This window comes from Piliocolobus tephrosceles, chromosome 10 (genome assembly GCF_002776525.5).
Source record: "Piliocolobus tephrosceles isolate RC106 chromosome 10, ASM277652v3, whole genome shotgun sequence".
In the NCBI taxonomy this organism is placed as follows: domain Eukaryota; kingdom Metazoa; phylum Chordata; class Mammalia; order Primates; family Cercopithecidae; genus Piliocolobus; species Piliocolobus tephrosceles.
This window is the reverse complement of record NC_045443.1, coordinates 26,491,224-26,516,339: the sequence shown is the minus strand read 5'-3', so window position 1 is coordinate 26,516,339 and position 25,116 is coordinate 26,491,224. Positions and strand designations below refer to the sequence as shown.

Here is a 25,116-nt window from a genome sequence, read left to right as displayed (position 1 = left end):
GCAACTGTCGTCCAAAGATCCATGCAGTGAACCTGGTGGACTGGCTTTAAGGGAGGTGGGAGGGACAGCCACAGCATGGGTTGGCAGCCTCTCACCTCTCCTCTGCATGCTGCCCAGGGATACTCCGCAAGTCAGCTGGAGATGGCTGTACCTCACCAAGTTCAGGAATCCCTTCTGAAAGCTTGTCGAGGACTCACATGTCACTGAACAGGGAAAGAAATGTGCCTCCACCTGAAACAAGTCACGTAGCTGGTCCCAGATGAGAAAATGTCTGCTGCAGAAAGAAAGAAGCAAAGGACTTGCAAGACCCTTGAAAGACCGTGAGGTCCACGGGGAGGAGAGAGCAGGCTGGAGCAGGCTGTCCCCTCTTTCTCCTGCTCCTCTCCCCAGGGCTGCTCTGGCAGCAGAAACAGTTGGAAATGTCACCTAATGCAGAGTGTTTTATTCTTCCTGGTCTACACCCCTGCCTTAAACAGTGAGAGCTCCTTGGCAACATCATGCAGAGGTTCTTTTCATTTTTAATTAAATCCTAAGAGATATTTTTTTTTTCCTAAAGGTGCCAGCTTAAAATAATTACTAGAATTCCCAACAGAGCTAATCAGAGACTTATGGAAAATAAAAATGAAGGAAAACGCCCTACCCAATGGGTTTCTGTCATTTTGCTCAGAAGGCTCTTGCAGTCTGGGGCAGCGATCACAGTTCTTGGCATTACGGGCTATTAATAGGAGCCTTGAAATAAATCCCTGTCCAGTGAGATAGGGAAACTTATTTCACTGCCTGGGTATCTCTCCTCTGATGACCAGACACCTTCCATTTTCATCAGCTGTTTATCAAAATCAGATTAGTAAAAGAATAATCAGATCAGAATTGTTTATGCCTGTCTCAATCTTGAATTACAAATGACTTTCATGTGCTTCTTGGGCAAAGTACCGTGACCTATAGATGAACTAGCCTTTGTATTTCCTGCACCTTGTACTGAACTTATAATTTCCCAAAGACCACAAGTCATTAAGTCTCATTGTTGATTATTGATCTAAGTAAGATAGGTGAGGCTAGCTCCACGGGGGCTGTGGATATGTGGGCAATAGATTCTCTTTGTGATAAGTCATAAGTCACTAATGGGTTATTTTGAGCTCTCCCAAGTGGAAGACAATGGAGCCTTTAGTAGGTTGTGGAGTTACGTAAGACATCTCTTTCCAAACAAAGAGGAGGCAGGACACCCAGCCAAAGGGTTGAGCACAGGAGGCTGTGTGGTCTGGTGGTTCCAGGGAGAGACGTGGGGCCAGGGCTTCCTGGGTTCAGCTACCAGCCGAGACTCTGAGTCAGGGGGGAGCAGAGCCAAGTCTCTTGGCTTGAGGCAGATAGACTATAAAACCAGGAGAGAGAAAACCGCAGGTCTGTGCTCAAGGACTCTAGGGGAAAAACACATTCTGGAAATTTAAAAAAGAGAGAAAGAGAGATCACCCTGTTAAGTTACAATTTGGGACTTTTTCAACAAAAAATGAGCATCTTTCCTGCTGATTGGCTGACATGTCCTTCTCTGGGCAGCACTGTGAAGCCTAGCCAGTGTCTGAGGGTGTTCTGTGTAGAATGAATAGAGAAGCTCAGGGGTCTGAGCAAAGCCAGTCAACCTTGATGAGTTGTCACAAGGAATGCTTACGGAGCCGGGCCCTGGGAGCAAAGAGGTTCTGCATGAATTCTTCCCTTTCAGTCATCCTGTCTTCCACAATAAAATGTCCTCTGAAATCATGGGAGGAAAAATCCTTTCCTGCCGGCTTCTTCTGGATACCTCCCTTCCACCAGTCTGAGCACAGAGTTGTTCAGATGTAACCAGCAACCTGTTTAGCCACAGATCCACACAGGTTTCCAAGCCACAGCCAGGGCTGGGGCTGGTGGTCGATGTTCTCCAAGTCCCACGGGCTCTGAAAGCCTGATAATTCTGGTCAGACAGAGTGGGTGGCCACCTACATGGTGAGTTTGAAGGATGACTGGGTGGGTCTCCACTCCTTGGCAGGGTGCCACGTTTCTCTGGATCTGAAAGTTTTTCTGATTGTTAGAAATAGTCTGTTAAAATGAAAACCATATTTATGAAGAAATCTCTGGATTCAGCATTAGCACTTGAGTCAATAATATCTTAATAGAGTCCCATAGAAATGGGACAGGAAATGAAGGAGGGGCAGATTTTGCTGTGGAATAAGGTTGGTGGAGGACGTTTCTTATCTGGAGGAGCAGAGGGAGCCCAGGAGGGGACAGAGAGATGAATCAGGTGGAGGGAGCCTTTCTAATCGTTTCCCCCGAAGTGTCTGGAACAATGTTAAAATCTGGTTATGGGTGGGTGTGAGTTGTACCAGGAGCATTTCTTTTACTCTAATTCAAGCCAGGCCAAATGTAATCCAAGTTTTCACTTGTGGGCATCTTGTCCAGCCACCAAGTACACTCATGATGTCGCTCCTCCCTGCATTTGCCTGAGTGCACGTTCTCTGCCATTGGTTAAATAGCCATGCTCAATGTCCCAAGTCCTAAGCTTCCCCATATTAAAATGAAGCTGCGATCTCTTCTTTTGCAATTTTGTAACCATCCTTTGGTCACTTTGTTGCAATCTAGGGAAAAATTAATAAAAAAGTAAGTCTACTCTTGCCGGCAAAGGTATCTGAGGAAGGAACGTTATCTATTTTGTAAGAATACCTGAGTGAAAGAATGCAGACTAATCCACTGAGGTTAGTGACAGCTTTAATCACATAAGTTTCAGATTCTGCTTCCTCTGCTTATGATAATTCACTAGGGCTGGCGCATCACTTTCATGCCCTCCCGGGGTAACCAGTGCTTTAACAAACACGTGTCTAGGAAAACATATAGAGACCACTTGGGGGTGGATTTCACAAGATTACTCTCATCTTCTCTGGTCACAGTGCCACTGTCCCCTGTGGTCCTTGAGAGTCCTCCTCCTGGTCTCTACAATCACACCTGGCCAAGCAAGGATAACACAGTGAGAATTTCTAGGGGGAAAGGTCTCGGTAGGAAATCAGACAAAGGAAACAAGGCACCCTGCCTAGAAAGAGGTGCCGTTCAAAGTCTCCAGATTTGGGGTCTCTAAAGCGCCCACTGACCTCTCCTTGTTCAGTTGCCTTATTGGGTGTCGTCTAAGTGTCCTTCACAATTCCTGGCAGCACTAGGTGAGTCTCGGTCCCATTTGGGGCCCTGCCTTCCTCTCCAGCAGGCTTTCCTGTGGGAGAGGAAGGACAGCCCATGTCCCACAAAAGTGACTCCAGGCTTCCTCTTCCCTCAGTCAGAGAGTCTCGTTAAACAGAAGACCTCACGTCTCAGATAAAATCTGTGTTTTAATATTACTGTTGTAGTATGTTTTAATAATATATTATACTATATTCATGTAGACATGAATGTATCTCCCCCATCCCTTTGATTAAAGGACCTGTCCAATGACCCCCTCAAACAACAACAAAAAAACTTCCTTTAAGTACCCATGCTGTGGAAGGGATCAATAAACATATATAAATAAATGTTTGCTGGAAATAATGAGCTGTTGTCTCTGAGCTGGCATCCCCATATATTGGTTTTATTTTCACTTACAATCTGAATTTTAAAAAATATAATATCTAATATTAGTCTTATACTTTACAAAGGCTAACTTATAAAATATATGAGCGTGCTAAGTGAAAAATAAAATAACATATCATGACTTATTAAGACAGACAGGCTCCATCAAGGGAAAAAGTCAATTAACGGCTGTTGAATTTCAATAACTAAATCTGTCACAAATTTGAAGGTTCGTGTTAATGTTTTCACATCCAGTTTGCAGAATGAAGCTCAATTTGGTATTTTCTGATTGTGCTCAAAGCAAACCTTGTATGATTCTTCTTTTTTTTTTTTTTTTTTTTTTTGAGACGGAGTCTCGCTCTGTCGCCCAGGCTGGAGTGCAGTGGTGCGATCTCGGCTCACTGCAAGCTCCGCCTCCTGGATTCACGTCATTCTCCTGCCTCAGCCTCTCGAGTAGCTGGGACTACAGATGCCCGCCACCACGCCCGGCTAGTTTTTTGTATTTTTTTTTTTTTTTTTAGTAGAGACGGGGTTTCACCATGTTAGCCAGGATGGTCTCGATCTCCTGACCTTGTGATCCACCCGTCTCGGCCTCCCAAAGTGCTAAGGTTACAGGCTTGAGCCACCGTGCCCGATTCTTAAATCAGAATCAGTGGCCCGCAGGGTCAAGCATACCAAAGGTGCTTGATGGTTGCTTTTAAAATAAATGAGGAATTGTACATTATAACCTAACATATGGTGGACTGATAATGTACAAAAGATTGGTTTCTAAAAGTTGGGGTAAAATATGCTTCTATTACATTAAGTTAGAAGTTATACGAAACACAGGAGAAATATCTCCAGTTCTACTTCTTCCTGGGAGAAGAACTGAGAGAAGACAGTCACATTCAAGGCACATACAAATATGTAAAACAACAAAGGGATCCAACCAGTACATAATTTTGTGTGCTGTATGTCTATCTTCAAAAGTTGGTGCTATCTTATTTTAAAAGCAGGATTTATGTTTGAGACCCATTTCATGTTTCTGGTTTACAAAAAGGAGGTCACGGACAGCAAAGCAGAGCTCCTTTTCTACTTTGATATGAGGACAGGAGCCTGCAGCAATGAGGAGACCAGTCCCAGGCTATGTGGAACTGGGCTAAGGTAGGAAGAAACCAAATGTGTGTTAAGCACCATCTAGAAGCCAGTTGCTTTGGTAAGTGCTGTTTCATTTAACCTTCCCCATGATGCTGTGAGGTAGTTATATTTTTCTCCACTTTATACATGAGGAAACTACAGATGGAATGCTTTGCCCAAAGTCACACAGCAGTAAGTGGCAGCCAGACTTGTAACTCAAGGCCCTACCACCTTAACACAAATGACAGAAAGTCCGGATCATTGCGAAGTGTCTGTTCATATCCTTTGTCCACTTTTTGATGGGGTTGTTTTTTTCTTGTAAATTTGTTTCAGTTCCTTGTAGATTCTGGATATTAGCCCTTTGTCAGAAGGATAGATTGCAAAAATTTTCTCCCATTCTGTACGTTGCCTGTTCACTGTACTGATAGTTTCTTTTGCTGTGCAGATGCTTTTTAGTTTAATTAGATCCCATTTGTCAATTTATACGACCAAAAAAATATGAAAAAAAGCTCATCATGCAAATCAAAACAACAAAGAGAAACCATCTTACACCAGTTAGAATGGTGATCATTAAAAAGTCAGGAAACAACAGGTGCTGGAGAGGATGTGGAGAAATAGGAACGTGTTTACACTGTTGGTGGGAGTGTAAATTACTTCAACCATTGTGGAAGGCAGTGTGTCAATTCCCCAAAGATCTAGAACCAGAAATATCATTTCACCCAGCAATCCCGTTACTGGGTATATACCCAAAGGATTATAAATCATTCTACTATAAAGACACATGCACACGTATGTTTATTGCGGCACTATTCACAATAGCAAAGACTTGGAACCAACCCAAATGCCCATCAACGACAGACTGGATAAAGCAAATGTGGCACATATACACCATGGAATACTATGCAGTCATTAAAAAGGATAAGTTCATGTCCTTTGCAGGGACATGGATGAAGCTGGAAACCATCATTCTCAGCAAACTAACATAGGAACAGAAAATCAAACATCACATGTTCTCACTCATAAGTGGGAGGTGAACAATGAGAACACATGGACGCAGGGAGGGGAACACACACCGGGGCCTGTTGGGGGGTGGGGGGGGGGCTAGGGGAGGGATAGCATTAGGAGAAACACCTAATGTAGATGACAGGTTGATGGATGCAGCAAACCGCCATAGCATGTGTATACCTATGTAACAAACCCGAACATTCTGCACATGTACCCCAGAACCTAAATTATAATTAAAAAAAAGAAAAGAAAAGAAAAGAAAGTCCAGAAAAGAGAGTGTGTCCTGGGCTTATGAGTCCTGGGCTTTACTAAAAACATAAAAAGAACCACTGCATTTTACGGTATAATCAACTATTTAAATTGCCTCAGAGTTGGTAAGAGGGAGTCCTTGGGTTCTGATCTGAAATGGAAAAGGCTGTCTGTTTTTCTTTATAATAAAATAGAGAATATGACTGAGTATATGTGCCTCCCATTCTCCAGGACAAACTTTAGTTGCTACTGGTAGATATAAAGTAAGAATCAGCATTCCAGGTACGTTTTGCAAGACTTTTTCCAGCCAGACTCTCTTTGCCTTGGGAGCAATTACAGCCTTGACTTCTAGGATGGACACAGAGCAGCAAAACAGAGGCAGTCACTGGAACAAAGGAGTCACAATAAATATTAGTTTTTGTCTTTCCAAAAACAGATTTTTGAAATAAACACTAACGAGAGATTTTATGTGGACCAGTTCATTTGTAACATAAGTTACTTTAAAGCACATCCAAACAGTGTTTTCAGAGATTATGAAAATTTTATTAATAAAGAAAATCAGCATTACACATATCGCCTTTAAAAACAACCATGTCAAACATGTAGAAATGTTTTATTTCGTATTTGCTATTTGATCAATATCAGAAAAATGAAACCACAACACCAAAGTACAGACCAGTATTTCTGAAGGGGATAATAATCATTTGAGATAATAAGCTACTAGAAAATCAGAAGAAATGATTCAAGGTATTCATTTCAAAGGCTAAACCACTAATTCGTCATCCAAACAAATGTTTCCACTGCGACTCAATACATTTGCCATCAGTTCTTTTTAATGCTATCCTGAATACACAATGTACACCTAAAAACATGATAGAGTGCTCTGAGAATAGTAAGAACTGATAGCCAACATGATTTACAGAAATGTATGGCTATGTAGCAATGGTTCGGAGACTATCTCTAGAAAATATGAAGGTACTCTTCATGATAGGAAGGGATTGGTTTCGCAGGGCAGCTTTGAAGTTCATTTCTGATTATCTTTAAATAACCACTCTACCCTTGTTCCTTGATCTCACCCTTTGCTAAAATTTTATAAATATATTCCAGACACACTGCATGCAAAAAGGGAAGTACAAGAATATTAAGATTCTCATGCCCTGGACATGAATAGAAAACATGTATATAATGTGTTCTCACTGTCAGAACAACCCATTGAAGTGTAAAGCTGGAAACCCCTCAGTAGAGAGATATACACTTTTAATCCAAAGGAAAAAAAAAAAAAAAAGTGAGGCCTGTTACTTGACTACAGTTTCCAGGGCTCTGGTGTAGCTATATTTTAGGCATAGCTCCAAGGAGCAGCCTACACAAATTTGGATGGAGCGAGGGAGGCACAGATGGTGGTCACGTGAAGGCACAGACCGATCGAGTGGGCTCGGCTACAAAGTCTGTACATTTAGGCTGCTGTATTCCTCCTATTTCAAGTACTGCCAAGTCCCGGCTCTTCCCCGTCTTTCCAAAGTCTTGATTCATTTAATTCTCCCGAAGGAGGTGGAAGAGGAGGAGGGTTGCGCAAGTCTTACTCTTTCATGGTTTAGAGGAGACAGTCACCATCTTGGCGCCTTGTCAGATTTTTAAATGTAACATTTTGCTAAGTGTAAAGCTGAGTATCTGTTCCTTTTCTGTTGCCATTATTGTAACTTCAATATTTGCAAAACACAACATCAAAATACTTCAAATCCAGCCCAGAGCAGTTATTCATGCAACACAATTCTTACACTTATCAATATACAGCGAGCTCATAGCAAAGAAATCTTTTCTTTCTTTCTTTTCTGTTTAGTTCTTTCCATTCACTTATGACTTTTTTTCTCTTTGGGACGTAAGAATGATTTAATCATACCACAGTAATATCCCCATTTTGTACATGTATAGTATACATGTTATACTATTATATGGTTATACTATTATAGCACTTATTACAATGTCAGCTCTTATAGGTTGCATTATTTAGAAAAAGGAAGCACAGAAGCTAAAATGATTCTATCATTTGAAATACCCTGTGAATCACTGGTAAAGCCTAGAGCACCTTAAGGATATACAGAGTCTTAATTTTTAAATATAAAAACTTGCAGTGTTCACTATAAAATGTTGTTGTTAAAGAAATTCAGGATGCACTTTCTGTGGTGCCTAATTCACGGTTACTAGCATTAAAGTGCTACTTTCTTACTCTTTAAAGATTCTCAGTTATTTTCTTCTTTGTGTAGGAAACTCTATCAAAAATCAAAACGGATTCAGTTACTGGCTTTTTTTTTTTTTTTTTTTTTTTTTTTTTAACAGGGCACAAGGTATTTTACAGGTCCTCATCATTCTTCTTGGTATTCTGTTGGTGTAACTTTTGTGTGTGAGCAGTTCTGCTCCAGAGACTTGTCCACTAAGCCCTCCAATGTGTCTTTTTGGCTGGAGCTAATGTGTAGGAAGGCCATTTTTAAAGCAAATCAAAACATTCAAAGGTTTAACATCTGTTAATCGGGTGTTTTATCTAGAGGACATAAAAGATATTTACAATCCTCTAGCTTACCGACTTAACGCTTTCCTTTATACTGGATATTTATATTGTGTAGAAATGGACATCGTTATCACAATCCATGGAATTATTCCACTTTCTTCTAAGACAAACAAGAAAATGTTTTTTTTTTAGGTTAGAATTTCTTGATTAGTAAAGTATATCAATAGGCAATGCGGAGAGGTGAATTGAACTCAATTATTATCTTAATTTCTGCTTTCAACAAAGCATACTGATAGAGAAAGTTCTTGATACTATTTGTGTTTCATGAATTTCCATGTTTAGCTCTTTCCTTAAAATATGGACAGTTCAGAATTTAAAAATAACAATAGTCACAGAGGGAAGTCTCCCCACCTTGGGACATTTGTGATTTAAACCACAGTCACTTAACAACAAAACAACTATAACTACCCTCCGATTCAAGGCCATATTTCTCAAATAAGAACTTCAGAATATTATTTTGATTTTCTAGGTTGACTAAGCATACGAATTAATAATAGGATTATGTATCAAATACAGTTTCATGAATGGAACACATCAGCATTACCCAATCTTCCTCAGATATAGGTTGGTTGCCAAGAGAGATAATTTTCAACATATCACAAATGTGCTACTTGTATAAACACTTCCTGTTACGAATGCTCTTGTTTTTGTTTAAATGAGTGTTTTTAACCTGAGCTATTAATCACATTTTTTTTTCCTTGTGGTGCTTGGCTTTCAGAAGAGAGAATCTTCAGGCCTCTGCTCTTGTGAGAGTAATTTCTCTTAACACCGACAGTGTAGCGTAACTACAGCCAGAGCTCATTAAATAGACTTCTGAGCATAATTATAATTAACAATTAGCTAGAAATTAGTTTTAATGATTTGTTTTAGATGATAGAATAGAAGCATAATGTAATTATTTTTAAACCTTCTACATCATTAAGAATACAACTACCACCACCTTTCAATTATTGAGAGGCAATCATCTAAAGCATTTAGCAAGTGATCTACTTACAGAGCCAAGCTAAGGGAGCTGAAGAGAAGGGGGGGGGGGGGGGGGGCCGCCGCCCCAACCCAGGTGTTTATAATTATCTAGCCTTTTGCAAAGCCTCTTCCGTTTCTATTCTGCTCTTTAAGCTATTTCATGCCTTGAAGACGTCTCTACCAGGGAAAATAAAGAGACTCAGCTCTTCCCCCACCTCCTGCCTGTCTCCAAGACAGTGTGGCGCTGATGACTAGAGGTGGGAAGGACCAGAGGAAGATGCCACAAAATTTAGCAACTGGGCCTGAAATTCACCATTCACACCATCAAACTGGACTAACAGGAAAGAAGATTATGTAAGTAATGGATAAAATGAGTAACATGAATTAACTCCAGACTGTAAAGATAGAGCTATGCCATTCTTTCCTTGTTCAGTGTTCTGTTAACTTTTAATATTACAAAATCAGTTTGGATCTTGCTTTCTCTTGAAGAATGTAAAAAAAAAAATACAATAGAAACCTGAAGAAATGCTATTTTGTTTCATAAAAATATAAAAATATTCATTTAGAAGAGTGACTATTATTTGTTGTCAATGTTTTTTCCTTTCTTTGTTTAAAAATTTGTTTTTGTATAACCTTAGCTACTCCATGTGCTATTTTTCTCTCGCAGCTTTGAGCAAGAATGTCAGATCTTTTGCTGGGGGCCCTCGGAAGCGGTGAGGGAGCGCATCCTGACACCCACATAGAAGACCTGGTACCTATGTTTCCACATCACAAAGCAGGCCAACAAGCACACAAGGCCGCAGACCAAATTAAGAATCATCTGGATGAGTAAGAACAGTTTGAAAGTGCCAGTGACGCTGGTACAGTCCGTCACATCCCGGTAAACAAAGGTCCTGCTGAGCGGCTCCGAGGAGGGCAGTTTGCACTGGCAAGAGTCGAGTGTGGTCTCACAGGTAAACTGTGTGAGCTGCGAATAGTGGTGGGCAGCAAAAGCCACGGCTAGCACACAGACCGTCAGGCCCAGGGCACTCAGCAGAAAGTATAACAGCTGCAAGAAAGCAGAAGAAAACCTTTCTGGTTACAAAGAACATTGGATGATGATTTGCAAAGCTAATTCATCAAAACTGTTCTTTTTCTTCTCTCCCAGAAATTTGCTGATGGAAAGGCTGTCTCTTCTTAGAAACACAGCACCTAAGACACAGAAATACTTCCATGTTTATTTATTAGCAGGTAGTTCTTAAACCCTGATCACATTTGCACTTGCCATCCAGATGTTGGGCCCTTTTCAAGAGTTATGACAACCATATTAGCTGTATTGTGGGATGTTTTTGTCTAGATATTGCCACAGTTTAGATGAATCCCAAACAAGCTAGCCATCCCTGGATGACATGTTGTGCTTATTTTGAACTCAGGAACTTCTGATATTAAGGCTGAAACAAGACTAGGAAGTAAAGAACAGGCTTCTGTAACACAAACACTGTGTGAGCCAAAATTAGCAATGATGGGTCAACTAATAGAATAGGTTCATTTTTTAAAAGACTATATTCAATGTAGTGATTGCCAAACTGTATCCATAAACATGAGAATCCCCAGCAAGAGGTTGCTGGGAGAAAACAAATTATGGCTCCAGAAGTCAAGTAACTTGATGTCAGCTTCACTGCCTGCGAAACGTACCCCAAGCCCAATAATGACCATGTGATTCCTGAGCATGAAAATCCACTTCTAAATGGTTCCTCAGTCACCAAGATTTTGAACCCTGTTGGCCTCCAGGTTAACTTTTGGATTGAAAAAGTCTGGTTAAAGTTCTCACTCTGCTGCTAAAGGACTGTGAGACCTCTGAATAATTTAGAGGTTTAGCTTACACCTGAAACATTCTGAGCAAAACTTGTGGGTGTTCACTGACGTGACCACAATAAAATCTATGGAACAAGAAATATTTTTGTGATTGAACTCACCTGCTAGAAATGTTGCTCTTAATGGGCCACCTGCTGAGATTCTAGGTAAGGCTCAGAGTCCCTAGTTTTTGAGACTAGCATACATAGTTCTTAGTGCAAGAATTATATTACCACAGTCAAAAGTTGCTCTCTACAGAGAACAATTCTGGTGAATGGCCTCTTCACAAACTAATATTAGTTCCAGTCATTTCCAGGTTCAGATGAAAGTAGCTCTGAAAAGATGATGCCCTTCCCCCACCTTCCCTTATATATAATTCAAAATTAAAACATACATGTGACACTGTAAAATATGTCTGCAAAAGTCCTCCAAATGAGTGTTTTCCATACAGTGATGATTTCAAGCGTTTTCAAGTCTTAAATTTGGAATTCTGTAGTTACAATTTTACTTTTTCTCTCTCTTGAGTGGTATGTGTGCATGTATGTGTGTGTGTGGGTGTACATACTGGTTGCTGGTGCCCTAAGCTTATGTCTGGTTTGCCTGTAAGGGAATCCCTCAGGGATTACATACAGCTTGACTGTATATCTAAGGTCACTGGAAGACAGTAGAATTGGTTAAAGCCCATTTATTTTGTTAACACATCTTAATTAGTATCATGGATTCTTTAGATCTTTTCATCAAAGGGATCTTAAACACACATTCTTTTTCCTTTTCAAATCATTTAAAGGATTGTCAGATGTAACCTAAGTATCTTCATCTGTGAAACAGTTTATAGAAACGTCTTATATCTCAGGGACATAACAAGGATTATACTCAATATTAGTGTTCCTTGGAGGAAGAGACCAGATAAATACAAAGTGGCACCATCATTAAACTTTTTTTTTTAAGAGATGGAGTCTTGCTATGTTGCCCAGGCTGGTCTCAAACTCCAAGTCTCAAGTGATCCTCCCACCTCAGCCTCCCAAAGTATTGAGATTAGAGCTGTGAACTACTTCGTCTGGACCTCAATATTTTCAGTGACTATAGTTTATGCAAAAATTGGAGTTTTTAGCCTAAAAATATGGATTTATTTTGTAGGACCAATGGAGCAGAATATTTGAACAATTCTGGGTTGTTCTAAAATATTCAGGCTTGATTACTGACTTCAAACTCTTGGTGCCAAAAGCCAAATTAAACTGCCTTGACCACGCTGTGTGTGTGTGTGTGTGTGTACCCATTGTAGCTGTGTTCCCAGTACAGCCAGCAGAGAACTGGGAACAGTTTGCTCTGGGAACAATAGTATATCTATGACTTTACTGGCAGGGAAGGCCCAGGTTAAAGTGATCATTTCCCACCTAGTAGTCATCTGCTTAGTAGAATGGCCCCAAATGGAGTTTTCTCTACTTGTTTTATCGCCATCGGTGGATGGAAATGGCGGGGTAGGGTTCTTGTGATAACCTTCCTACCTCTAACATACATACATCCTTAGATAGCAATTTCTTCTCTTTTTTTTTTTTTTTTTTTTTTTGAGACAGAGTACAGTGGCTTGATCTCAGCTCACTGCAACTTCTGCCTCCTGGGTTCAAGCAATTCTTGTGCCTTAGTCTCCTGAGTAACTGGGACTACAGGTGCGTGCCACTGCACCCAGCTAATTTTTGTATTTTTTTGGTAGAGACAGGGTTTCACCATGTTGCCCAGGCTGGTCTCGAACTCCTGACCTCAAGTGATCCTCCTGACTCAGCCTCCCAAAGTGCTGAGATTACAGGCGTGAGCCACTGCAGCCAGCTCCTTAGATAGCAATTTTCTGTAACATTTGTTGGGGCAATATCTTGAAGCAATGACAATAATCCCTCATTCTCAATCTGCAAATAATTCAAATAGTTGAAAAATATTTTATTCATGATAGTCACAAAAATCCATTTGCTGAAAATGGGAATTTTGTCTATTTTAAAAGATGCCTTTTTGGCTCAGAGATTAAAAGATGTGCCCAAGACCATTTAACAAGCGTGCAGCAGTACTGGCTGATGATTCACAGAGTGAACCAGGGAGTCAGGTTGCCTGGGTCGGAATCCTGGTTCTCCCCTCACTAGCCATGGTCCTTGGGCAAATTCATCAATCCCTGTGCACCTGTATTTCTTCATCTGTAAACCTGGCATGATCATAATAGCGCCTACTTCACAGGATAATTACAAGGATCAAAAGAGTTGATGTCTGTAAAGAGCTTAGAACAGCGTCTGGTATACAGGAGCACTATTTAAGTATTTGTGAAATAATAAGCAAATTAGTAGGGATGGAAAGAGCTGCCAGTTCTCAGGACTGAGGATATTAATTCGACTGCCTTTGTCTTATTTTGTCATGTGGGAGTAACAACGCATTCTTGGCTAGTAGGAAGGATGTAAACATTTACACAAACACAATGGTTGCTCAATTTTAATTGAACCGTTTATATTAGAACCCAAGGAGAACACAAAGAAAAACCATGCCCCTTAGCTTCCCTGAGTATGAATAAATTTACATCGTGCATATCTATCTCACACATAATGACTCGGCTTCTCCCAGTCGGGAAAGCATCAGGCCAAGTAAACTAGAAGAAGCCACGGAATGAAGTTTCTTATCCATTTTAAGACATAAATACATACTCGATCCCCCTAAAGCCTGCGGGCTGCATCTGCAGCGCTGTGGCATTCTTCCTTCATGGCTTTTAACTCATCTGACAGCAACAAGCTTCTGGGTTAGAATCTGTAATTTAAAATCAAGTGGCTTGTTTTACCTACACGACACGAATAAACTATAAGGAAGAGTGTTTACGATGACCTTGGGAATCCGAGCAAATATATCTTGATAAACGCCCGGCGCCAGAGGCATCTGTCTTGAGGGTGTCAGCCCATCAGCCTGGAGCTGCGCAGCGGGCGGAGGCGCGGTGGCCCCGGGCGTTTATGTAACAGCAGCGCCTGGGCGCGTCTCCGCTCGCTCGCTGCCTTTAATTGGTACCCGGCCTGCAGCTTTCACGTTCGGTGACCTCGGGAGGAGGGTGTTTCTGATCCAATTTAATTACCTTCCCCGGTGGCCTGAACGGGAAGGGCCCCTCTGCAGCGCGCCGCTTGGGAGGAGGCTGCCGCAGCAGCTCAGGGCCTCCTGGATGTGGACAGGAGGGAACGTGTCCCGGAATGTTTCCGCAGGCACATGCCCCCGACACGTTTCCGAACCTCCAGGGGAGCCCTGAGAAAGTCAGGCCACTAGGAAAGGCAGGAAGCGCGACCTGCGGCCGATGCCCAGCCAAGACCAGAGGCAGAGCCCAGGGAGGAAGAAGGAAAGCGCTGGTGGCATCGAGGGCCTGCGAAAGGAACCCACCCCCAATTCCCGACCCCCCAGAGGGCTGTCTCAGCTTGAGAAAAAAAAAAGGGCCCGTGACTATTGTCTGTAAGAGAAAGGGAGGGTGCGTGTGTGTGCACACGTGCTGACTACAATGACACTGTCATCATGGCCTGTTTGCCTGTCCTGGCTATCTGGGCACTCAACAGGAGGAAGTAAATCCTCAAACAAAGCTTAGGCCAGGGTCCCGAGATGGGGGCACCAAAACGCGGCTATGCTGATGAGAAACGCCCTATGAAGATGCATGTTATGCCTCCCCCCCCCCCAAGTACTGTGAGAAGCATAAGGGAAGTCAGCTGTCCCCTGTTGTGTCATTGGAAAACCTGGAGATGAGCTGAAGCTCACTTTCAAACTGAAGATAATGTAGCATGCAACCTTAGAGAGCTAGCAGCAAGCATCAAGAAACGTCATGTTCAGGAGAAGAGAAAAGTGCCTCAGTATTTGTCAATGCCTGTCACGGGTGGAAAAAAGAGGCAGCTAATAGATCTTCCTAGTGGGGAATCCTCAACCTGGCTGACATTGGCAGTGATTTTTTTTTTCTATTTTTTTTTCTCTTACTCCCTATTTTAACTAAGGTGCAGATGTTGAGATGGCATTGGGGCCTCTCTTAAGCTGATGTTTTTGCCTCTGCTGTTTTCTGGGATCATCTCGGGGGAAAATGAAGGCATTTCACATAAACTAATAAAAACCTAGTTTGAGGTGTTCTTCAGCCACTGGATGAAGTTCTTGTAATTTAACAGGCCATTTCTTACTAAGCTTTCTGGCTTCATTTTTTTTTTTTTTTTTTAAATCACCAAGCCTTGCTGTTTAGTCAAACCTCTACAAAAAAATAGTAAACACAGACTGATGTCTACACTATCTAGCCTCTTTCAAGGAAAGTCCTCAGACAGAAAAGTATAATTTCCAAATGGAGGCATATCCACCAAAATTCTAACTTCATCATTTAAAAAAGTAGTATCTATTAATTTTTTACCTATTGGAGAACATTTCAAAATTAGAGAAAAACTGAAAAATGCAGATATAATCCCACCACTGATAGATAATTGTATTTTCTATGCTCATTAAGAGCTTTTATTTTTTCTGTAGGATAATGTCATATATTTTGTATAACCAGCTTTTAAAAATTAGTTATTATAATGTAAACTTTTGTATTCTATTAATTACTTTTTATAGCATGATTTTAAAAGATATCATCCCATTGCTTTTTTATGTCAACAGCTTCAATTATACTGGAATCTTCCAACACATCTTATTTTTTTCACCTTAGTAACTTCCAAATAATGTCATTCACTTACTTTTATGTCTGATGTTTTCTCATTGTAGTGAACAAAAAAATCCAGTTTTAATACGTTTTCTTGTAGAAGAAAAAATAAGTTAGTGGACAAAATTAAAAAAAAAAAGATTAAAGAAAGCTTTGTATTCTTTGCTACAGTGGTTGAGAGAAAATGTAGGAACTTGCTTTCTACTAGCTCTGATTGCTAAGTTCTGTGTCTATGGCCTCACACTCTGAAAGCGAGTGTCTTTGCTTCCCTTTGGAGTAGATTCTGTTGTGCAGTGAAAGTGCTGTGTACTTGAATTGGCTCCAGCCAAATGCACTGTCCCTCACAGAAAAAAGATACACACAAATGAAAGACACACACGCTTGCCAAACCATGCATATCCCATCGCCCGTTCCCCACTTTGCCCTGAAAGTCTTGGCACAGAGCATTTGGATGCACCCAATGTACTTTTTCTGTCTCAGTGATCCCACCTACAAGAGGAAATACACTTAGACTGCTTCATTATTAAAATATCCCAAATAACCCCCGAGATATGGAAGTGGGCACTGAAAGAGATACCTTTTTTCTGGCTAAGTGTTTTGTTGAACTGATGAATTTTCAATATTCCTTTTAAGGGCATTGAAGGACAGACTTCATATCCTCCAGGCCAACCCAGTTCATGGAAATTAAGACTTAAAAAAAAAAATCAGCATTACCTTTGAGGTCTGGATCAATGCCCTCTTAAAACATTTTTTGGCCTGCCTAAAATTGCAATTTCTAGACTAATCAGATATGCAACCCCTTCAGAAGGCACTCCTTTATTTTGTACTTGGGTTTCTTTCTATGTGATGATAAAAGAGAAAGAACAATCACAACTTACTTTCATAGAAAATTGAATACATGTCCGTTCGTCAACCTGATATGAGACACAAAGCATAAACAAGCCAAGATAGGCCACTAAGCAGACCTGCAATGGAGAACACAGAAGAAAGGATGTTATCAGGGCACGTTGTGCGTTCAAATGACATCAGTCTCAGCGTCTTGTCCCAGTCACATCCATGTTATAAAGCTGTTCATTTCATTTACTTATCTTTATGTACTGTGTTTTTCTTTCAACTGTTGGAAAACCACTTTAAAATTAGTAAAATCAATTGATTTCCACTTAGCCAGCATTTACTAAGTTCTTTTGATATGCCTGGTACTATACAAAATCCTTTAGAGTATGTGATGAGGAATAAAGTTTACTCAGTGTTCATCAGTTTACAATCCAGTGAAAGCCAAAATAAATGCACACCATATTCTAAGGCAGGACATTTCACGCTAAATATTATTCAAAGAAGTACAAAAAAAGGAAGAAATTACATTGAATTGGGCGATATAAAAGGCTTCCATTAAGACATGGATTTGAAACGGTCCTTGAAAGAAATGAAACATGATTACTAACATTAGCTGAATATTTATTACACGCTGGGGCTCTTCTAAGGGCTTTGTATTGTATTCCTCCTGTAACTGCTTTATATTGTATGCCCTCCTGTAATTGCTACAAAATCCTATAAGGTAGGTGATACTATGATCCTCATATTGTAAGTGAGAAAGAAAAGGCACAAAGCCTTTTCTTTGGAACCAGGATTCAAATCAGGTAGCTTGGGATAAAGCAGCACCATAAGCAATAGCACAGAGGAAGAGCTGCACAAAGAATGTGTTGAAAGAACAGCAAATGCACACCCATAGTTTAAAATAACGACATATAGGCTGGGTGCGGTGCCTCACGCCTGTCATCCCAGCACTTTGGGAGGCTGAGGCGGGTGGATCACCTGAGGTCAGGAGTTTGAGACCAGCCTGGCCAACATGGTGAAACCGTCTCTACTGAAAATACAAAAATTAGCCGGGTGTGGTGGTGCACACCTGTAATCCCAGTTACTCGGGAGACTGAGGCAGAAGAATCGCTTGAACCTGGGAAGCAGAGGTTGCAGTGAGCTGAGATTGTGCCATTGCACACCAGTCTGGGCAACAAGAGTGAAACTCCATCTCAAAAAAACAAAAACAAAAATATAGAGGACAAAGGGTAGGATGAAAATCTGGGGATACAGGATTGATTTAGTAAGTAGTGGCACTCCCTTGAAAATTTCTGAGAAGGGAATGACATGATTTGAGAGACACATTTCTCTCTGAGAACTACCTGAGAACATCAGGGTATTATTTTGCTAATCTGAGCAAGATCAACATATCAGGTGAACCAGAGCTCAGATAGTAGCACGCAAATTCAGAAAAAGAGATGGAGATGACAGGCACAGTAAAAGCTGAATCTATACATCTTGGCTATTGCATAACTGATGGGAGGACCTCGAGAGGGAGAAACCGGAAGTGACTTCCACGCTTTGGAGCATCAGTGACAAAAAGACGGTGGACGTGCCTACTGAAAGAAGGCTGGCCAGAGAAACAGCAGCTTTGAGGGAAAATATACTTAATCTGTTCGTTAAACTGCATTTCCTTTTTCATGAACTAGACTTTTTAGAACTAGGATTTAGAGTTTCTAATCAAAGCATATCTATTCACATTGAATTTTGGAAAGCTTAAAACATTGATAAAGTTCCACACTTTTAAAATAGAAAATATAAGCAACAGAATTGCATTTCCTGATAAGCACAATTATCCTAGAGACAGATGTTGAAAGAGTGGCTGAGAGTCACCTAGCAAGTCATTAAACAACTGATTTGCACATACTCATACTTCCTACCCCAAGGTCAGCTTCAAACCATAGGCAGTCTCTGTTAGGGGGGAGAAACCATTTGCAAAGCCAACATGGCATTTTCAGGTAAAACTTCTATCATCTTCTCCCTTTGGTTACACAATCAATAAGCTACCTATGCCCTCATCCATTGCCACATTGTAGGTTGTTCAGATTTCTATTGGACCATGGAAGTCAAAAGCCAAGCCTCCTCTTACTACAGACTGTTTCCAGGGTTTTCCATCATTGAGTGGAAATGGTTGGTTGGTTTAATAGCAGGATATAATATTTGCAGTGGAGAGACACAGCATTAAAACATGTGAGCATGGCATGGACTGGAGAGATCTGGAGAGAAAACAAAACAGATAGGACCCAGGGAGGCAGCTTTTCAGCAGAAGACTTGCAGATACAAAAGTAAAGATACTGAAGTTATTCGTATAGCCCCTAACATGGCATTTTCAAGTCAGGATGAAGCTCTTTTGTAAAGTTCATTTGTAAAAAATACTAAATTGAAGAATAAGTTTGATAAGAACTGTAGGGGTTTACTATTTATTCTCACATTAAGAATTTACAAAACTTGAAACAATCAAAGAAAGACCTACTTTTTGTTTATTGGTGACACACCAGATTGAGGTTTGTAATTCTGCTTATATCCCTAGACACATGCCTGTGAGTTTCTGTCTGCAGGTGCAAAGGGTCAGGCTCTCCCACATAACTGCCTTCTTCCCTAAAGACTACCAGCTGAAGTTGACAATCGCCAAGGCTTTCCTCTTTGTCTTCATAAGAGACACATTCCGGTAATAAGGCCTAACTAGCACCTTAAAAATCTGATTCAGTGCCTCTACTTGAACAAAATTTCTGATTTCAGCAGTAGCTACTTCTTTGTAGCCTTCATTTACCCTGACTTCCAGAAAGAAGTCGCTTAGGAACACATGACCTCATTCTAGAGCATTTCACTTATTCAATTCACAGAATTTTATGGAGGACATACAATAAGCAGGCCCTGTGTTATTGTATGATCCTGGGAAATGAGAGATGGAAAAACAAGTCCTAACACCAAGGACTATCCAGCACCTAAGGATTTCCCAGTCCAGTGGGAAAAGAGAGGATAATGCAGTTGGGCTATTGCAAAAGTACTAGGACTACATCTGCTATAGGAATACCCAGAAGGAATAACTACCCTGATGGAAACTTGGGGACACTTCCTGGAGAAAGATGAGTTTTGAGGATATGCAGAAAGTGGCTAGAAGGAGAGAGTGAGGAAAGGTATTCTGTGCAGAGAGTAATAGAGGTGCAAAGGCACGAAGAAAGGCAGAGTAAACATTTGAGGATTCCTCTAGGTCCAGTGCAGAGAAAAAAATAAAAGGCAAAAGACATGTTTGCAGCAATGGACAGGAAGTAGATCACAAAGGACTTTGATTTCAACTAGGACATTTTCAGCAGTAGAAGGGCGTGACTGACTTTGCCTTTTAGAATGGTCCTTCTGGCTATGAAGAATGGATTGGATGGGGGCAATTCTTGGGAAGAGAAGACCACCTAGAGGCCATTCTTTACCTGAGAAATGATAAGTGTCTGAGCTCAGGTAGAAGTAGCGATAGGGAGTGGGTGTGTTTGAATGACAGTAAAAAAACTGAATCCACAGGTTCTAAAGACTGATTAAGGTAAAGATGTAAGAGCTGAGGAGAGGGAGAGGTCAGGAAGGTGCTGCCAGGTGGGTGGTGTGGACATTTAATGAGATAAGATAGAAAAGGAGGGGCAGAATGGGAGTGGGAATGATGATCCCACATGGACACAAAGTGCAGCCATATGGGCTTAGAGCTCAGGGATGAGACCTGGGCTGGAGACAAGGATTTGTTAGTCATCACCATACGTGAAGCAATTGACACCATAGGAAACAGTGGCCCATTCAGAGACAGTCTGAAAACAGAAAAGGGCCCAGTTAGTTACCCAGTTATGAAGAATCTGTGAATTTTTTGAACAGAAAGCATCTCAGGTATATTTCTTATAATTATAGTTCTATGTCATGTCATATCTCAAAATTATGAAATGGATTGTCCTTTTAGATTTGTCCTTTCAGATTTTTGAAAGCTTCAATTTAGGTTCTTGTACAGGGTATTTGCTACAAAGCTTAAATATATTCAACATATTTTGATTTCTTGGCCTTCTGATAGGGCTTGATATGGTCTAAGGTGAGAGGGGACTTTCATTTTTTTTTACCTACAGCTTTGCATGTTATAACAAGACTTCTTTATCAAAGAGTTTATTGATGTTCAGTGTAAGCATGTTTTAGAAGGGTAGGCTTCTTTACTGATACCGAACTAAAGGTTTTCTGGCCATGGAGAGAAAACCAGATTTCTCATGCTAGACTAAGGGTTTTGTTTCCTGAGCTGGCAGGATGTGGACGTGCCAGGAAGACACGGCATTCTGGCTTCCCAGCAAGGAAGGGGGAGCTCATGTTAGTGGGCAGTGAGACCCGCCAGGCCTATCTGGAACGACATTCCTAGAGTCCAGGCCAGAGCTCCCGTTAGATATGGTGAGGTGAAGCCCATGGCACAGGAAGAAGGCAGTTATGTAAGGATTTCAAGAAGGCGCTTGTTGACCAGACACCCAGATGGCGGTGTCACAGAGCACAAAGCCAAATGGCACATGCGTGGTACTGGGAAGGCTAGTGCTGAGAGGGCAAAGGGCAACTAGCATTTAAGAGCTTGCTGAGATTTAGTCAATGTGCATGTAAATAATTAAGTTGATAAGAAAAGCTTAAAGTGATTTTTAATGGAAAAAAGAAAGACAGTAATCATCACTTTAACTTATTTTTGGATGTGAGTTTCTACAATTGGTTTAGCGTGAAGAGAAAACTGAAGTCCTAAATTCCACATTCTGCCTGAAGATATCTTTTTTGTCCATGCAGAGTGAAGTCTGCATTTTCTCTTGTGAGCTAGAAAGTTAGACAGGGCTGAAATGGTCTCTGAATGTTAAATCCATTTTTGTGGATGTGTGAGTCCTGAGTCTTGTCACACATTGTCTTTGTCTTTGTTATTTGGCCTATTACACCTGCAGTGGTGTCTTTTGAGGGTTTGTACTATGAATAAAAGGTAGATACTGGACCAGTGTCTTGGAGATTTACCTGCTTATTATTTTTTTTCCTTTTGATTTTGTCATAGCTGGAAGGTACCACCCTGAAACATTTTGCGAGAATGAGAATTATTGATATTTACTCTCTCCATGTCATATGTATTTATATTCTGGTCTTGTGACATTCACACAACCTCCAATTTATTTGTTTTCTTCTTTTTGTTGTCAACAGAGCTGCTTGACAGGGTTGTCTGGGGAATACAACCTTCCCCTGTCAAATGCCTTTCAATGTTTTTCTTCTCCTTCCTTACCCCCGTTTCATCGTGTACCTGCAATGGGACTCTATTTCTGTTAGTTAATCAACTTTCAACTTTGTATTTAAAGTGCTTTAATCCAATCAATATAATAACAAGATGAACTCCCATCTCATGTTTACAAAATCAATTGATCAACAAGAGAAGTAGCAGAACTGTAAATGTTTCTCCGGATATCTCTTAAGAGAATTTCCATGGATTGTCACCTATTTAATAAACATTAAGGTAAAGTATTAGAATTCATTTTCAACAAATGATAAATATATTACAGTCTGTTAACTGAGGATAGTCTTAGGAGGATTGTTTACACATAATAGACCAGAAAATTAAATGGCATACAACAGAACATTTCACATGGATCTATTAAAGGCTGCTTATCCCATCAAGATTTCAGAAAGACTGGAGAGAATATTTTAGCCTGACTTAAACATTTTTACTGGATTCTCATTGCCACTGCCTTATGGTAAGACAAAGCCTAAGAGAGTGGTTCAGAATCACTTGAAGGAGTGGGTAAATACTGGTCTCATCTTCAGAATTTCTGATCCAATAGGTCTGGGGTAAGGACTGAGAATTTGCATTTCTAACAAATTCCCAGGAAATGTTAATGCTGCCAGTGCTGGGACGACCCTTTTGAGAACCACTAGGCTAAGCTGTAAGCACAGTGCTCTAAATGTTGATGTCTGGGGTAGGGTTTATCGAAATGGTTAGGGGTCCAGAATGACACTGACTACTGGAATTTCCTACAGAGAGTTGTTTATTATAAACAATAATATAATAACAATAGTATACCATTTATGAGTATTTACAGAGTGTTAAGCCCAGTGCTCAACACCTGACATGCATTCTTGCATTTAATCATCTTAAGAATGCATTTTTCAAGGGAGAGAAAACTGAGTTTTTAGACATGTAAAAGGCTAGATATACATTCTTTGCCCCTGAATTGTTTGTATTACTATTATGTTACAAAGGTGTTGGCTCCATTTGTTTCCCCATAAAAAAAATGTAGTCTCTGCTATCATAGGAGTCCTTCAAATTGGGGGAGAAATCCCTCTGTCTTCATTGCTATTTAAATATGACCTCACTGCAGAGCCTGTTTCCTCAATGTATCTGACTGGTGGTTTGAGGAACATCTCTAAATCTTCGAGTGTGATGTGGCATTCTGCTACTGTTAAAGGGCATCAGCCACTCCAACCCAAAGCAAAACAATCACCTCGAAAATTGCACCACCTCTACAGTGGTGTGACGGTAAATGTCTAACAACCAATTAGAGAAGGGCTATTTGTAGAATTTGCTAATTTCCATGGTGTGACTACTTCTACCATGGCTGATTTCAAGATAACCAACACGAAGTCACTGAGCAAAGCTGGGAAGAGGTGCATGCAGTCAGCTATCACAAGTCCATCAGATATGCTCCAGCATGCTCCTGCACCTCTGTCCCATTTCTGCCTTTTCTGGGCCCCTCTTTTGACAGAAGTATCTGATTAACAAGTGAGATTGGTTTGTATCTAAGTTTGGCACATTACTCATTACTAATTGCTTGGAAATCCCTACAATCAGCCTACATAATCTGTATAAAGATACAGGGGAGGGTGCCAAGGAGAAATCATAGTACTTATTTCCTGATTTGTGGGAATAGAGGAAGAATGGTTACAGCTTAATCTTTGAGATCTTGCTATCAATGGCCACCCTAATCTAGGTATCACTCTCCAACTGAATTTAGCTCAACCTTTACGGTGGTAGGGACTGGGAGTATAAAGAAGAAGATATGGTCTTTGCCCTTGAGAAAATCACAGTTTAATCCCCAGAGGAACAGAGGCACAGGAAAATGTATTGCCATGGGTAATGTCATTTGACCAGTCTATGCCACGTGTGAATATGAGCAGCTGACAGCAGCTTATACAACCCCCGCCTTGCTGATCACTCACCAAAATCCCTCATCCATTTCATAATGTAAGAAGCACTGAATCAGCTTTTTTCTCCCCAATGTATTATGTTTATAAAGGCAAAATTTTTGGCGTTAATCATGTAGGGCTTCAATATGGTAGAATTATGAATGATATCCCCTTCCTACATTTGTTATTATTATTATTAATTCTTTTTCATTATATTTTTAGATAAAAGCAAGATAAAGGAACACAAAATGTACTCTTTTCCCTAACTGGATAAGGCAAGAAAGGTGAAAATGGTGCAAAGCATGAAATATCAAGTAACAGTTCATTCAATAAATGATAACTGCTTATTTGGTTCTGTAAAATCAAGTATAGAACTATAAACATAATTAAGGAGACAGGGTTACATAGTGGGAAGAACATGGGCATTAAAGTTTGAATCTTGACTCAATTACTTTGCTAGCCAAATGATCTTGGACAAAGCTGTTTAATGATTTTTAGCCTCAGTTTCCCTATCTATAAAATGGAGACAATAATGTCATGGTCACACAGCAAATATACTGTATATCACAGAATCGATGGCTGTGCTGTCAGAGTGCAGAGCCTGGCTCTTAGCCACTGCATGGCACAGTTACTTGCCTGAAGGAATCTTGACAGCACTATAAGCAAGAACTGCAGAGATCTGAAGAACATTCTACCATCTGCTCCTCTCCTGAATTGCTGAAGCACCAATCCTGAGGCAGTGTGAAAAACAAAGTCTTTGAGGTCCAAATGACCATGCAGGCTGGGGGACCGTGACTTAGTCATTGAGACTCAGCCTTATCACATAGAAGATGGAGAAAATGATAGTTAGTAACTGACTTTAAAATATCATAAATAACGTGCCTGGAATTGTAGTAGGTATTTTTCCCCATCTCACAGGAACTCCAACTGTGCTCCAGTTCAAGCCGAAAATGAATAACAGATGCAATTGCCAGAAATGAGAGTGGATTCACCTGGTATGTTGTGATAAAAGTTCTGATTGGTTGGTAAAGAAGTATGGAATACTTATGTGCCAAGTCGAAGTGCTTTGTATGGCTAGATAAGCACTCAGTCACATCTTAGAAATAATCTCATTCTGCTCATTTAACAAATATTGCTTGTGTAACTACCATGTGCC

General features: G+C 40.6%; 1 protein-coding gene across 10 annotated transcripts in view; it reads right to left on the bottom strand.

Moving 5' to 3' along the window:
- Positions 1-6,446: 6,446 nt before the first annotated feature.
- The window catches only part of SSPN (sarcospan), a 111,703-nt gene continuing 93,033 nt past the window's right edge, over positions 6,447-25,116 (bottom strand). For 9 of the 10 annotated variants that reach the window (XM_023209048.1, XM_031936291.1, XM_023209050.2 and 6 more), the window contains 2 exons: positions 16,835-16,921; positions 6,447-10,499 (listed from right to left, as the gene is read on the bottom strand). In XM_023209048.1, the coding sequence (XP_023064816.1) occupies positions 10,134-10,499; positions 16,835-16,891 (423 nt within the window). In that variant the 5' untranslated portion in view covers positions 16,892-16,921 and the 3' untranslated portion in view covers positions 6,447-10,133. Of the gene's footprint in view, positions 10,500-16,632; positions 16,647-16,834; positions 16,922-25,116 lie in introns of those variants that run through there. The other variant, XR_002731037.2, reaches the window with a different exon arrangement.